This window comes from Impatiens glandulifera, chromosome 7 (assembly GCF_907164915.1).
Source record: "Impatiens glandulifera chromosome 7, dImpGla2.1, whole genome shotgun sequence".
Taxonomy (NCBI): domain Eukaryota; kingdom Viridiplantae; phylum Streptophyta; class Magnoliopsida; order Ericales; family Balsaminaceae; genus Impatiens; species Impatiens glandulifera.
In genome coordinates, this window is record NC_061868.1 from 46556245 (window position 1) to 46573782 (window position 17538).

A 17538-nucleotide genomic window follows, 5' to 3' on the forward strand; every position below is an offset into this window, starting at 1 on the left:
CATTTTGAAATTATAAAGAAAACTAAATATTTTTCTCAAAATATATATATAATTAGTTAATTTTGAATAGAATTCGGAACATGTGAAATACTAAAACATAATTAATATGATTCTCAAACTTTGTTACCATGTCTTACTTTTTTTTTCCTAAACATTGTATAACATTTTTTTTCATTAAATCGCACATAGTACTCGATTTTAATATTTATGTTATATACAATATGGATCAACTTGTAAATTGTATAATTATAAATCAACTATCTTTAAATAATATAATAATTAGAGTTTGATTGTGTATAATAAAAATAAGTGTATGTAAATTTGAAAAAAATATAAAAATTGATATGTTATAGTAAAATTAAATTAAATAAGGCAAATTTTATGTTTTTAAAGTATACATTAACATTCTTATTTTTCTTGTTTTGGAATTTTATGTAATTACTTATTATAAAAAATTAATTATTTTTATTTTTATATAGTGGTGGACACACAAATATAAATTTACATAGCAAAGACTTAACATAACAAAGGTAGACCATTTATTTTTCAAACAAAATATTTAAAACAACACAATCTATTTGGTATTGAAAATTTTAATTAATAACATAAAAACATAATGGAAAAATAATCATAAAATTACTAAAGAAAATACTACAAATATCTACATATGTTTATGAGGTTTCATAATAGGAAATTAATAATGAATTAAATTGAATACAATCAAAACAATAATATTCAGCTACTAGTAAAATTAGGGGTAGTTTCAGATAAAGCGGGGGATGAATCAGATTGATGATCATCCAAAGAAGAAACTCCACATCCCCCACCGGCGCCGCCGCCACCACCGCCGCCCAATGTGATAATATCTTCAATTTTCCGGCGAACAACTTCCATCTTCGGCCGATTCTTAGGAACCTCGTCCAAACACAACATAGCCACCCCAAGCAATGCCATCATCTCCTCCTCCATTTCTCTAAACCTCACCAATTCAAAATCAAACACATCCCATCTCTTCCACTTCCCATCTCCAATCCCAATAGCCCTTTTCACCCACTTCGCCAATGCAGTCTCTCCTTCTCCGGTGGCTGTTCTTCCAGTGAGAATCTCAAGAAGAATAACACCGAAACTATAAACATCGCATCTCTGCATGAACTTGGGATTGTTGAATTGGGCGTCGGAGATGGAGTTGGAGTTGGCGAGCTCGGGCGCGTAATGGGTTGTGGTGGATGGAGATGAAGATGGGAATGTGTGGAAGATTTGGTAGAGGCCATTGTCGGATATTGAAGGGTTTCCTTTTTGATCGACAATGATGTTTGAAGAGGTGAAATGTCCATGAAATAACTTGGAATTGTTTTGGGAATGGAGGAAAGATAGACCATTGGCGGAGCCCAATGCCAGCTTTAATCTTGTGGTCCAATCTAATGGTGTTCTTCCTGGTCCCCTGTTTCCTGTCATTGGATAATGAGATTATGAATTTATATGTTCTTCACTAACTGTCTCCAACTGTTTTGGATTGAGACTTTTTAAAAAAAAAAAAAATAGAATAGAAAAAAATGGAGAGAAATACCATGCAATAGAGAATAGAGACTTCCATTAGGCAGGAAATCATAAACCAATAACAGCTCATCTTTGGAATAATAGTATGCTCTAAGACACACAATATTATGGTGTCTAACACACCCAATCACCTTTAAACCAACATCAAAATCTTTCCTTAACTTCATCTCCTTAATCCTTTTCACCACCATCATATCTCCACCGTCCATTGTTACCTTGTAAGTTGTCCCTACAATCCCTTTTCCTAACATCTCAGCCGATGCTTTCAACAGATCATCCACCTTACCAAAACCCTTACAACCTTCAAAATACACCATTCCTCCATTTTCTCTCTCTAAAATTCCTCTGTTTCCTCTGTTTGTCTTCTTCTCTGTCTTTCTGATTTCTTTATTAAGTTTGTAGATTCGAACGTAGCAGCAATAAGCGATCGCTATGGCGATTGCGATTAAACCGATTGCGGTAATCGCGATGATCGTCAGTACAGTTGTCAGACTTAAACGGCGGCGGTTCTTGTTTGGGGGAGGTGGAATTGAGCAGATTGATGGGAGAGGATTTCCGCAGAGTTTGATGTTACCGGAGAAAGATGAGATTGGGAAGTTAGATAGCCAGATGGGTATTCTTCCGGCGAGATTATTGCCGGAGACGTTGAAATCCGTTACTGCAGATAGATTGGTCGGTAATAATAGATCGCCTGTGAAAGAATTGAACTCGAGACGGAGAGTGAGTAAACTCGGGATCTGAGTCAACACATTTAACGGGATGTGACCGGAGAAATGATTGTAGGAGAGATCAAGCCGGTGAAGGCGACGGAGTTTGATGATTCCGGTTGGGAATTTACCTTGGAACCGATTATGTGAGAGGTAAATGTGCTTAAGGTTTTGCAAAGAAGAAATATCTAGGGTTTGGGCGGCGGCGCCGCCGGAGATACGGTTGTGGTGGAGACTGAGGTGGCGGAGATGGGTGAGTTTGATTAATGGTAGAATAGAGGCGGTGAGATTGAGATTATTAAGAACGAGTTTGATGACTCGGTGAGTCGATGGGTTGCATGTGACACCGAACCAGTTGCAGGGACTGTTACTACCGCCTTTGTCGCCGCCGTCCGACCATGAAGAGAGAGAATCCGGCGATGGATTTTCTAAAGAAGATTTGAAAGCTAACAAAGCAATTGAATCTGAATTTGTAAAAGATATTGAAAATGGAAGTAGAGAGAGAATCAATACAAGTATTGAAAGAGAAAATTGCTTCATTTTCATTTCTATAATATTTCTCTACTCTGTCTTTCTATTTCAAATAAATAATGGCTTCCGCTTGAAATAAAGACAAAAAGGTTAGGCCTAGTTTGTTTTTGAAAAAATAAAACTTGTTCATTTGAAATTTAAAACTGTTTATGTCAATTTTATTTGTGGTATAAATTCAAATTTGCTTACAAATGATTAGGAAATAAATTAATTATTTTGATTAAATTAATTTTCTTTAAAATATTTGACTAGTAATTTGTAACGGTCACATATTTAATATTGCAAAGAGAAAAAAATGTATGCCTTTGATATTAAATTACATTATAGCTGTTTTTTTATGTCATATTACTTATTGTAAAGTGAATCATTTGGTCAAATGATTATCTTTTGAATGTTATAAAGAGAGAAAAAATTAATTCATGATTTAATAGAATTAATGAAAATCAAACAAGTCCTTGTTGATATTAACATAATCAAGGTATAACACGTTTTTAATACAACACGACAGCATGCCAACCAATTGATAACATATTCCACTTTTAGATTTTGAAGACAATATAATTAATGGTCATATTTATCATTATTTTTTTTTATTTTTTTTAATATAGGATAATAGCATAATCTTATAGAATAAGATTTAAAATTATTTTTATTAACTGTTTTAATACTTACAAGTCTTTATAAAGACTTGGGCTAACTTGATTGGGCAGCCCATTGGCCAATCCATTTAACTTTTTTTTATTATATTGTTTTGTTCAACAAAAACAAATATTTTATAAAATATAAGTAACAAAAAGTACACAATTGAAAGAAAATAAATATGACAACTAAATTAGGAATTCGAACAAATATATTCATTAAATGATATTTGATAATAACCATCGAAGAGAGGTCAAAATGAAGTTCTTAATGATCATAAATATTCGGATTTTGACTTAAAAAAATCTTTTAATTTCTTTTAAACGAGGAATAGAATTGAATAGACAACATTTTATTATTATAGTGTTATTTTTTCTTTGTTTTCATCCTTTTTTTTATAGAATTAATTATAATTGTTTTTATTTTTGTATGACTATTGATGAGAGGCAACTTTCTCATGAGTCATGGGATAGCAATTTAAGTTATTTGGGTGGGAATTTATGAGTCACATGAATGAAGAAATGAATGGAAGAGGAGCTCTTTCATTAATATTATTTTTCACATCCAACGTTATTGTCTGTCTGCATATGTTTCATTTGAATTTAATTAAACCTAGACAAGAAAAAAAAACTCATCATCTACATGAAAAACGAGAAATTCAAACACGGATCGATTCGATAAACCTAACGTATCTATTTTTTCCTTCACATACTGTATGTTAATATAAGATGTTAATATAAAAGTAGATTAAGGAAACTGGTGCTTTCTATAAAAACAAAATAAAGGTTTAATTGTTATTTTTGGAAGACTCCAAGTTTTAAAGTATCTTCTTTTTTTCCCTTTTCTTTTACCACTAAGGATTTGATTTAAGTAGGGACAGATCTAATGCGGCAAACTAGTTAAGTCGAGCTCAATTAGCTAATCAGTTTAAGCTCTACTCGATTAAGTATTTATTAGTTCGAACGAGTTTATAAATTCGAGCTCGACTCGACTATTCACTTACAAGCACAACTCAAAAATTTGAAGTAAAATTAAATTTTTAAATATTTATGAAAAACAAATATTTATTTTAAATTTTAGGTTTTAATATTAAATAAATAAAAAATATATATATATATTATATATAAGAGAAATGATTGGGTGAGAAAATTTGTGAGAGAAAATTTGAAAGAAAATGACGTGGCGCAATCTGATTTGACTAAAAAATAACAAATAATTTATGTCTTTTTTCAAGTCAGTGATGTGATGACACTTCATTTCTCTTTCATTCCCTCTTTCAAATTTCATCTTCTATCATTCATCTGTTTATAATCATGCTCTCGACAAAATATTGAACAAGTATTATATGAATTCAAACTCAATTCGAATATTAAACGAGTCGGCTCGAGCTCGATTTGAACTTGATTAAAATCAAACTCAAGTCGAACTTTGGCCGAACAGCTCGCAAAACGGCTCATTTGCAGCCCTACTTGTTTTTATCCATAATTTTTCTGTATATTTTTAAACCTTTTCCAATTTTTTTTTTTAAAAACCCAACCATTTATAATTCCTGAATCTGCCCTATATGTAAGATATTTGAAAGGCTCTTTACCAAAATTATGATGATTCATACAAATATTGCTACATGGACTGTCATTTAGTCAAAGATGTAACATTTATCAAAAGCTTCTTTATTTAATTTTGACTTTTCATATATGGTTGGTGCTTTACAAATTACTATTAATAGAAAAGACCATTTTCTTATTTTACACTTTTATTTTCTACTTGGATGAGATAATCTAATAAGGGAAATTGACAATTTCAATTTCAATTTAATGTTGAAAAAAAAAATCAATTAAAACTATAAAAAAAAAATGATGAGCAATAATTTATTTTCAATCCCCATGTTGTTCTTTGTAATAGATTTGACCCATCAACTTTAAACATGAAAACAATAATCACATCTCCAAAAGCTTTAATCAATAGAATACGTTAAAATAAAATAAAAAAGAAAAAGAAAAAGTAATTGGCCAAAAACATAGCTGGAATTATAGCTTTTCCGGTGACCGGAGTAAATGTATGTGACCTAAAATAGCTGAAGAAGACGACCGACCGACCGACCGACAATATCAAAATCAGAAAGTCCATTTCCAGATCTTGATCCGAACATTAACCTTACACTTGGAACCCGCCGTCGAAGCAACGACACCCATCGCCGGCGGCTTTCCTTTGGGAATTACTCCATGGATCCCATCGCAGGTAACTCTAATCAAGATTCTCTTACTCTTAATATTATCCATTTTCACCACTAACCCAGTATCCACCACAATTTTAATAGGAATCCCAGTTTTCTTCTTCAGATCGGACTTCAACGACGCAACAGAATCAGAATCCACGATTTCAGACGAGGTTGCAAGAAAGGATCTTATAACCGTTGTGTTCCTAGGGTTACTGTTGAAGTTGGGGAAGGAAGCGTTCGCTAGTACGACCTCGTTCTTGGATGTTTCAGCAGTAATCGATATGTGATCGTAGAAGAATGAAATCTTCTTGTTTCGATTTTTGGCTGATATTGTTAAATTGAAGGCGGCGGCGAGGTGGGTTGTGTCGTCGGCGGTTGAGGTGGTGAGATTAAAACGCGAGATTCGGAGAGAATTGATTGTGAAAGAGGGGCGATTGGGTGTGTAGAGAAGGTAGAAAACGCAAGAAGCGATTGCGATTAGGAATAGGAGGATTGTTAGGATGAGGATGGACCAGAAACAACAGAGACAGAAACATCCGCGACGGCCGCGGCGACGGCGATTGGCGGTGGTTTGATGATTAACTGGGCGATATGGATGGGGATTGGGATTGGGTTTGTAGATTTGGGTTTTGGTCGGCGCCGGAGCGTTTGTGGTGGTCGCGGCGGCGTTGGGCTTGGATGGGTAGACTCTGTCAGTCATTTTGACAAACACTTGACGTGCGATTCTTGAGATGAGGTTTGGAAGAAAATGAAGTGTTTTTTTTTCTTTCTTTCTTTAATGGGTCTTTCTATCTCTATTTCTTTCAACGTCGGTTGTGGTTGTGTGTTTGACAACTCACTTAATTTTTACTTTTTAAAGAACCAATCCTCAATTTGTTTCATTTCTCACATTTAATGTTTTCTATCCTTTTATTTATCAAATCTTTCAACTCACCCACCATATAACAAACAATATTGGGCTTCTTTTAATCTAATTTCATTTTTCAAATTCTTTTTTATTTTATTTACTTTTAATAAAAAAAATATATATATATTAGTTGAAGTAAACTCAATATTATGATATCATGTTTTTCTGAATTTAGATAAGCGAGGTGAGTCAAACTCGCTTATCTAAAATCTTTAAACATGACTTTACAATACTAATACGACATCTACTTTCAATCTCTTTATTCACTAACACCCTTCTAAGTAAGAATCAAATATATATGTGGTTAGGTTTAGGATTATTTAAATGAGAGAAACTAGTTAAACATTATTTTATTCTATTTCTTATTTATCACATTATTAAATTTATTAATTTTAATATTAAAATATAATGTATTTTAAATTATTATTTTTATTTTATTATTATATTATAATACATATTAAGTTTTTTTTTACCAAAAACAAAATTATCATATTCTTAAAATTATTAAGAATCATTATCATTTCTAATCTAGATTTAAAAATAAACTCAAGGGTGGATATCCCCAGCCTAATCCTAGATTTTAAGTTTTGCGCTTAATTAAATGGTTAAGTGTGTTGGCAAGTTATGTATGTTTAACCCCATTGTGGTTACATTTTTATCTCCACCAAGGTAGCTTAGTGGTAAGAGACAACTTAAGAGACTAAAATATCATGGGTTCGATTTCATATGAAAACGCTTTGAGTTCGCGGAAAGGGATAATAGTGGGGTGTCATGTTAGTTCTCTTTTTATTCCCTAAAAAATAAACTCAAATCTAAACAACTATCTTAATGTGTTAATGTATTAAAAATAAAATAATTAATAAATTTCATTTATATATAAATTCATTAAGATAACTCAAGCGACAAAAAGTGATTCTATGAAACTAAAGGTTACGGATTTAATTCTCACTTAAAATACATTTTAAGTTGGAGTAGATATCATATTTGTAGGAGTATGTTAACCTTTTACCTCGAGAGAATAAAAATAGTAGTCATCTAGTTACATAGATTTAACAAAAATAAAATAAAATAAAACTGTTAGTACTTAGAGATTTTGTGTTAGTTTTTTTATTCCATTCATATTATTCATATATTTTGGAAACTCAAAATTGATATTATATAAACTAGTATGTATCCCGTGCATTTACACGGGTAATAATATAAAAAACCGTGAAAAAAATATTATGATAAAAATTTTATAGGCGGGTCAACCCACAATCCGACCCAAGTATCAATTTACTCTCATATATATCCAAATTAACCACAACTCTCGACCCGGCAATCCGAACACTTTAAAAATTAAGCATCAGTATATATATAGTTAGTTAAAAAGTTAAACTTATATTGTTGAAATGATACGCGTTTATCAAATTTTGGGTTGAATTTAAAATATAAAGTGTTATTAGTCTAGTTGGTTAAAATGTTATATTTGTTTTGTTAGATTGCAAGTTCGAACCATACATATAGTATTTTTAATTTTATTTTTAACCGTTTTATGTTTATGGGCGGGTCAACCCACAATCCGACTCAAGTATCCATTTAGGTATCATCCATAGGATAATTTTAAATTGGACTTTGAGTTGTTTGCTTCTTCACTCGTTGAAAACCTTCCACATTCACATGAAAAAAAACATTGAAATTGACATGGAATTCTTTATTGAATATCCTTTTATTCTTCGTGAAGATGACGTAGATTATTTGAAAAATAAGAAGCCAATTGTATATTATTAACAATTGAGAGCTAGACACTTTTTCAATATTTAAAATCAAACCAGAGACTACAATGACGTATTATTATAATAATCAAAATGCTGGATTTACGTAATACAAGATTTACAAAATATTCGTTGCTTGCCGTGGACTAGCATTTGTTGTCATTGTAATTAGCTGTAAAACATTATCAATTTTTGTAATAGAAATTACAAAATGTTATTTATTATTTTATTTTTTTTGTTAAATTAAGAAAAATGAACTTATAGTGATTATCGTTAATTGGGTTGGATCGATTTCTTTCAATACTTTAAATCTGGTCATATGTTTAACTAATAGTAAAATATGAATAAATTAAATCAAAATAAATAAATAAAATTGTGAACTCATTGTAAGGTATGTATTTGCATAAAGTCATGTACATCTTTAATCTATATAGATAATGTGTTAGGTTACTTATTAATGTATATTTAGATTACATTTGAACAGATCTAAGTTTCGAAACAAAATTATTATTTTACGATAAAAAAGTGACATGACACCTTATGTTCTTAATTTTTTATAATTTAATTTTTCTCTAATTCTATAAAAATGAACAAAAATCACATATTTGTTCATTTCATCAATAATTTGTTATTTATCTTTTTCAAGTCATCGTACAACTCTTTTTTAAATTTGTCAATGTAGACAATCTTAAAAAATAGTTTACCTTTAAAGCAAAAAAATTATATTAGAATTGAAATTAGAATTGCAATGAAATTAAATTTATTGTAATTTTATAGTTCTCAATTTCATTTATTTTAGATTGGAATTGTAATTCTGAATTTTATTTTTTTATATTTTTTCAAACAAAATAACTTATTATTTTATCATTTAAAAACACGATTAAAGTTTTTAATCCATAATTATTTTTTGAATTTAGGATGTTAAAATATTAAACCGGTGTCTTTTTTTTATTTTAATAAATATAAATTAAATAAAAAAACATTTTATTCTTTATTCTTGTCCATGCACTAATGTAATTTTTACATATATTATGAAGAATTTTTCATTCTCCATAAATTAAATATATATATATATATATATATATATATATATGCATAAATTTATTTTAAATATCAATAATGAGAGTAAAAAATATGGTTAGAAATTATAACAAATATAAAAACTATTATATTGAGGATCAATCTCTATAGAAAAATAAGTATAATATATTATTATAATATCTATTCATATATTATTAACTCAAACCATCCAAAATAAGAATACACATTATTGACATTTGAATAAGTATATCTAAACATAAGAATGTAGCCAATTTTAAAGTGAGATATTTTTGACATCAATTCAATTGAGCGATAAAAATGAAAATTTCACAACAAATACTAAATTATGTCAAAAGAACGTTATCCCTACAAAAGTTTGTCATCCTTCTAGCAAATAAGATGATTTTTATAGACAAATGACATTGTTAGCTACCAACAATGGGATGCTAATAATGATTAAGAGGAAAGTAAGGAAAAAATAATATTTTTTAAATGAATTCTCGAAGCTACAATACAATAGTTGAAGGAAGTAACAAAAACACTTCATACAAAATTCATTCCTTAGATAGTTGCAATTTAATTAACCTCTTTATAAATTATGTGTGAGTTTTTAGTTTGCAGTGAGTTCTATCTCAATATAAATTAGAATGAATTAATCATCTAATCTCTAAATTCAACTGAGTATGTAGCAATCTCACTCGAACTCAATCTCAATGAAATCGAGTTGGGCTGAGACTCGGACTCAGTCCCACTAAAGCTGAGTTGTGTTGAAACTCGGACTCAATCCGGCAATCCCATTGAGGTCGAGTTGTGTTGAGGGACTTATAATAATTGTGTAAAATTGAAGAGTTATTTATATCTTTAACTGTTCAACTTTAGAACAATCACATTGATTGAGAGAAAAAGTGTATAAACTTTTTTAAAAGGAATTGAGACTAATAATAAAGGTATTTCCAATTGATGAAGAATGAAACTTTTAAAGAGAGAGAACAAATTATTAAAGTGATTCGGTGAAATATTCTGTTCGGATAAAGGTTTAAATTTTATTTTATTTTGAATTATTTAAAAAATAATGTTAGAAGGTGATTTGAAATGACAGAATATTTGTGGTTAAAAATTTTTTAAACGGTATTAATATATAAAGACAAAATAAAAAAAATTGATTAATTATTTTAGTGATTTAATAGTGTAATGATATTTTTTAAAATTGAGTTATTCAAATAATTCGAAAAATATAAGCATAGATATATTTAGTTTTTATTAATATATAGATTATATAAAACAATTTTAAAAAATGAAGAATTTATTAAATTATACTAAGTCTCCCTCCTCATTAATTAATAACATAAATTATATTTAAAATATTAAATTATGCATACGAAAAATATTACTTATAATAACAACAATAATATAATAATAATAATTAATATTTTTATAATATTATGATAATATTCTTAATATATATAATAATAATAATAATTATACAAATTAAATGTAATTGTTTTTAATATTTAACTTTTGTAAAATAAATTAATAATCAGTTTTTAAATAAAAAATATATTAATTAATAAAATGAAAAGGAAATATATTTAAATTACCATTCGTGCACGCTTCAACTAATTTGTTAGCATGTCATTTTATTTTTCTTTCACTTAATATATTATTATATTTATATTTATTTTTACTCTCTCTTGACTCCGTATTTAATATTTATAACAAGTTTCAAATAACTTTCATTTATTTTAGTAAGTATAGCATTAATCTAGTTATGACCAAGTTTTAATTTAAATATTTATAAATAAGAATTCAAATTGAAATTGTTGTGTAAATTTTTTATTAATAAAAAGTTTGTGATGAAAATTGTTGTCACCGAAATTTGACTAAATGACTCTCAATAAATGAGTCATATTTTTTTTTTTTACAAAATTGCCCCTGTCGTGTTTTGTCGATGCCTATGAAAATTCCATAATCGCGAGACACAATTTTTTTTTTTTAAAATAATTTCAAAAATAAAAATAAAAATATGCGTCTAGAGGACTTTTTATATAGCATCCGGTTTCGTCTTGTAATCTGTAATCGATAGAATAATTTCATAGGATAATTTCTTAAAAAAAAAATATGAAGAATCACTAAATATTTAAATTTATTATATTTTTCACATGGGTGAGGAAACGGCGGAATATTATTCTTATTATATATATAAAAGAAAAAGGAATTACAGAGAAGTGTCGACATTTTGTTGATCATCCTTATTCTTGTTGAATATGATTTCAATGAATCAAAACCATTTGTTCTTGCAAATGTTTAATTATGTCGACATATTTCCCCCTTACAGATCTCTTCTCTCTCTTTCATCTGTTCTTCATGAAGGAAGGGGATAGTTATCGTCATCAATTCAAGATTCATTCGATCGAACTAACCCTAGCATTTAAATCCTCACACTGTTCTTACTCAGCCAGCCATGTTCTTCATTGAGGTTTGCCACTCACAATAATAGCCAATTCATCATCATCATCATCTCTCTAATCAAATTTCTAATTCTTCAGGACCTCTTCTCGTTGCTTTACGACCCATATTTTGCTCTCTCAGGTAGGTTTTTCATTCATATCCATTTTGTTTCTTGGCTTCTTCTACTGACCTAATCCTACTTCTTCTCCTTCTTCTACAGACTCAACCCACCAGATGCTTTCCAATTCAATCTCAAATCTCGCTTGTGGAAGCGGCACCGACTTAGATATAGAATCATGTCGAGACGAATCCGCGGCATTCATTCTCAAATTGGTCGCGATCACTTCAATTTTGATTGCCGGTATAGTGGGTATATCAATACCTCTGGTAGCAGGGAGAAAGCGTAACAGTTTTCTCGGCACAGATTCTAATCTATTCGTTGTAGCAAAGGCCTTTGCAGCCGGCGTTATACTCGCAACTGGTTTTGTTCATATGCTACCGGACGGTACGTCGGCTTTAACTGATTCGTGCTTACCGGAATACCCATGGTCGAAGTTTCCATTCTCGGGTTTCATTGCTATGATGGCTGCTTTGGCTACTCTGTTAGCTGATTTCTTGGGGACTCAGTATTATGAGAGAAAACAAGAGATGCAAAGGGAAGCTCAACAAATATCGAGGGTTGAATCGATTGAGGCTGTTTCTGACTCTGATTCAGGTATAGTTGAAGTTAAGGAGAACTTGAAGGTTTCTACTGGTGGGGAAGATGAAGGGATGCATATTGTTGGGATACATGCCCATGCTGCCCATCACAGACATAACCATAACAATCCAGATGGCCATGGAATCTGTGAAGGGAACTCGAAAGATACCCACAGTCACGGTCACTCACATAAGTTTGCGCTTGGTGATTCTGAAGATGGTGGCTTGAGGCATGTTGTTGTTTCACAGGTAATCCACAAATTTCCAACATTTGAATCTAGTTTAGGAACCAAAATAAGTCTATGGCATATTTTTTGAAAAAAAATTACATTTTTTATTGATTGATGATATCCCTAGAAGATTAATTGTTATGTGAAGATTTGTTATAAGTTATCTCGAGAAGATTACTAGTTATGTCAAGATTTGTTACAAGTTATCCCGAGGAGATTCCTAGTTATGATAAGATTTGTTATAAGTTATCTCGAGAAGATTACTAGTTATGTCAAGATTTGTTACAAGTTATCCCGAGGAGATTCCTAGTTATGATAAGATTTGTTATAAGTTATCTCGAGAAGATTACTAGTTATGTCAAGATTTGTTACAAGTTATCCCGAGGAGATTCCTAGTTATGATAAGATTTGTTATAAGTTATCTCGAGAAGATTACTAGTTATGACATGATTTGTTATAAGTTATCCCGAGAATATTACTAGTTATGACATGATTCGTTATAAGTTATCCCGAATGACATCAAAACGAGATTTTGATGCAAATTGAGCAAACAAATTGAAACATTCTCATGTGATGTTTGTTTTATGTTTATTGACAGGTACTAGAACTTGGGATAGTATCACACTCGATCATTATCGGTCTATCACTCGGGGTATCACAAAGCCCATGTACCATAAGACCATTAATTGGGGCACTATCATTTCATCAATTCTTCGAAGGGTTTGCCCTAGGAGGGTGTATATCGGAAGCTCGATTTAAGAACCTGAAATCAACCATAATGGCGTGTTTTTTCGCCCTAACAACACCATCGGGGATTGCCCTTGGTCTGGGCATTGCAAAGTCTTACAACAATAACAGCCCGAGAGCGTTGATCGTTGAGGGAATCTTAGATTCTATATCGGCTGGGATTTTGGTGTACATGTCCCTTGTGGACTTGATTGCTGCCGATTTCATGAGTAAGAGAATGAGTTGTAATGTGAGACTTCAAATAGGGTCTTATTTTGCTCTTTTTCTTGGAGCTTCATTGATGTCTTCCCTTGCTTTGTGGGCTTGAATTTTATTATTCTAATAGAACTTGTATTTTATTTTATTGGTCTTTTACTTTTGCTAGTTTCTATTTGAACTTCTTTAGATTTAGATGATCATCTATTAGAGATATAATCCCAATAGCATAAAAAAAAATGGTTATTGTTGAATGAATTAGATACACTTAAATGCTCAACTTAAAAAGATAAAATTTGATGAAGTGTGTTTAGATCAATTTTATTTTAAATAATAAGAATTTACGTTAAAACATATATATACATTATAATAATTATAAATTTAATTTGAGATATAATATTAAAAAATAATTATATTAGTTTATTTATTTGAATGATTAATATATATATATATATATATTTAAAAATATAAATTTATTTTATTTTTATATAATATTTATTTTATTTTATTTTTTAAAATAGATTTTAAATTAGATTATATAACTATTTAATTAGGTTAAGAGTTATCTAAATTAGAAATTAGGAACCTCTTTTAAAATTGTAAGTTATTATTAAAATTATTTTGTTAAGTAGATAAATAAAGAAAAATGTCTTTTGACAAAAAATTGAAAAACCAAATAATTTTTTTATTGTTTGATAATGTGATAAATCACATATAAAAGGCTCAATGAATTACCATGAATAAGTTATAAAATAGTATTGTACTCCTTAAAAAAATTTATTTGAATGAGGTTGGTGGATTAAAAAAAATTAAAAATGAATAAAAAAGGAAAAGAAACATGTGTGTTAGGTGAGATCTGTTCTAGCTTTCTTGGGACCCACATAAGGTTACAATTACACATATTAAATAAAAATTGAAGTTTTTATTTTCTGAAATAAAATAGCATAAATAGTTGAATGATTGTTCAATTGTTGTTATTTTCAATTACAATTTGATATTTATTAGCATTAAAGCAATATTGCATCCAATAGTTATTGTAACAAACTAAGTGGCATGGAATTTGGTGTACCAACTCAATAATTCACTTTGTTGACTTCCTTTTACACTTTTTATTTTTTATTTTTTATTTTTTATTATTTCAACCAAAAATAAATATAAAATGACTACAAGTATTTAAATAAGCTTATTATATTTGACTAGGTTAATGAGATCAATTTTTTTATTATTATTATTTCAAAAAATATATATATAAAATGACTACAAGTACTTAAATAAGCTTGTTATATTTGACTAGGTTAATGTGATCAATTTATTTTGGTAACCCGACACAATATTGCATTCCTCAACTATGTGAAAATTGAAATTTCATTAATATAAAAACTATTATAAAAAAAATTCGTGGAAAAGTGTCATCCCCTATCATGGGGTATATATACCCTTCTCCTCTTCACAATTTATTTAATCATCATAAATTACAAATTTACAATCTAAACATGTTCGTTACAAAAAAAAAAAACCCATAAAATACTCATTTAATTCAATTACACTAAATTAATATTTGATAGTTTTTAATGCTGCAAATATATACGTTTAATTTGACTTAAAACTATATGTATATATTTATAAAAAAATCAGTATCGAAACTTAAAGCCACTGATTATGTAAATAGGTAATATATTAAAATTGCATTGTTTTTAGCAACCAAAATTAAATACACAATAACTTTATTAATACAAATTAACTTTTTAATATACACATTCTGGATTTACTCCTCCCAGATTACAGTTTGGATTTAGTTGGTGGTCTATACATATTTAAACATCTTAAAGGATGGTTTGGGTTTTTAAAAATTTTGAAGAGAATTTTTTTTTATTTTCTAATTTGTGATAATTTTGAGAAGATTAAAATTTTACTTAAATGATATTAATATATAACAATTTAAAATATATAATATTTTTATATTTTTATTAATTAATTTAATAATAAATAATGTAACATGAAAGAGGAAATAAAATAATGTTGGGTTAGTTTTGATTATAAAAAATTTATGTAAAAAAGTAATATATATATATATATATATATATATATATATATATATATATATATATATATATATATATATATTATAAAGATGTATTATATAGGTATATTTTTCATTTTTTTATATGAAATGACTTTTTTTTTTCTTGTAACTTGGGTTAAATATCATTTTAATTGTGGCTTAAAATATTTGGTAGGATCTTTTCTCTACTGTTTTATTGGTTTGTTTGATTTGCTCTACTATAAAATTTATCGTTTAAGAATTTAAATATTTTTATTTTTAAATAAACATTTAACAAATTGTATGATCGTTAAAATTTTTTTATTAAGAATTTTATTTTTGTAGATTGTTTTACAGTTTGATATCTAAACCATTCATTATTTATTTTAATTTTATAAATGTTATCTTGTTATTTACCAATTAATTTCTCTGATGTAACTCTTATTTTAATTTACTGAGAATGTCATACAAAAAATAATTAAAAATTAGACCTGTTTTGGAAACATCTAAATCTAAAGAGACGTGGAGTTAAGTTTGCTTGGAAAAATATTATTAAATTGGTTAATATCTAAATAAATTATTTAATAAAAAAATATTTTTAAAATAAATTTAAAACAAGTTTTTTTTCCAAAATCCAAATTGTGTCCTTGTGTTCATTTCTGAAAGCATTTTTGGAACTTGAATTTTAATAGCATATATTATAAAATATTATTTTATCTAAGATAATAATTTTGTAAAACTAATTATACTTAAAAAACTTAATACAAAAATCACATCCTCAATTCAACTTACTTAATCCATTCTTAATATGAATAGACACTTTTAATATCATAAACATTATTCTTAATTTATTAGACCACTAAATCTTGGCCATTTTATAGGATTACAATATTGGACACGAAAGTAAACACTATTCGAATACGAAAAAATTAGGTTAGTTTCATGCATTTTTTTTTGATCGGGTCAAAATTAGATTAATTTGTTTAACCTGATTAATAAACAGATCAAAAGTGGGTCGACCTAAAATAACTTAAATAGACCCGATAACATTTTTACAAATTTCTTTTATTGTTTTTTTGTTTTTTCTTACTCACTGTTCATTTTCCTTTGTATAATATTTTGCATGTAGATTTGTAAACTTTAAATTTGTTTGGTGACAATGTGATTTTAATTTGAAATATATATATTTATGTGAATTAATTATATGAGACTAAGTTGAGTTGAGTTAGGTAAATCGAATAATGGTCGGATAAATCACATATAAACATCTCATGTTCATGATTTTAACACAAAATACTAAACTAGTCTGGTTCAAATTATTATCGCTCAAATCTGTTATCCTATCCACCCGAACCCGAAACACTCCAAAATACCACCCTAAATTTCTTAGGAAGATATTACACAAAACTGTGAAATCATGGCTCTAATTCATGTTTGTTAAGACATTATTAACAAAAATCAAACAATAATATTTATTTGCATGTGAAAGATAATGCAGAAGATGGAAATGGAAGAAGAAGACAAGAATTCAAAATGTTGTGAGGTGAAATGAAGAGATAAGCCAAGCCTACAGTGAAAGAGGATTAGCCAAGAAGAGTGGTGTGGCCATGAAAATCTTTCACAGTTTCAAAAAATATATAAATTTTGATCCACTGAATCTCAATCTCTTCCCATTCAATTCCTTCCATTCATTCCATTTTCCCATGTTTTTCGGAAATTTTTCACAATTCAATCCCAAAGATTGGTCTTTAATGGAAAGAGGGAGATCTTCCCACGTTGCCAAACCCCTGTCTTCTTCATCTGAACCCTACTCTCTCTCTCCCT

General features: G+C 28.6%; 3 protein-coding genes across 3 annotated transcripts; 1 reads left to right on the forward strand and 2 right to left on the reverse strand.

Annotated features, from left to right (window-relative positions):
• Nucleotides 1–614: 614 nt before the first annotated feature.
• LOC124910667 (probable leucine-rich repeat receptor-like protein kinase At1g68400) lies at nt 615–2826 on the reverse strand. Its single transcript, XM_047451342.1, has 2 exons — nt 1568–2826; nt 615–1448 (listed from the first exon to the last, which is right to left on the reverse strand). The coding sequence occupies exons 1-2, from the start codon at nt 2808–2810 to the stop codon at nt 736–738; spliced, it is 1956 nt and encodes a 651-aa protein (XP_047307298.1). The 5' UTR covers nt 2811–2826; the 3' UTR covers nt 615–735.
• A 2454-nt stretch (nt 2827–5280) lies between these two features.
• On the reverse strand, nt 5281–6456 carry LOC124946048 (NDR1/HIN1-like protein 6). Its single transcript, XM_047486603.1, has one exon. The coding sequence runs from the start codon at nt 6350–6352 to the stop codon at nt 5549–5551; it is 804 nt and encodes a 267-aa protein (XP_047342559.1). The 5' UTR covers nt 6353–6456; the 3' UTR covers nt 5281–5548.
• A 5180-nt stretch (nt 6457–11636) lies between these two features.
• On the forward strand, nt 11637–13832 carry LOC124910804 (zinc transporter 4, chloroplastic-like). The gene is made up of 4 exons (XM_047451485.1): nt 11637–11830; nt 11901–11943; nt 12023–12750; nt 13330–13832. The coding sequence occupies exons 1-4, from the start codon at nt 11816–11818 to the stop codon at nt 13783–13785; spliced, it is 1242 nt and encodes a 413-aa protein (XP_047307441.1). The 5' UTR covers nt 11637–11815; the 3' UTR covers nt 13786–13832.
• The last annotated feature ends 3706 nt before the right edge of the window (nt 13833–17538 follow it).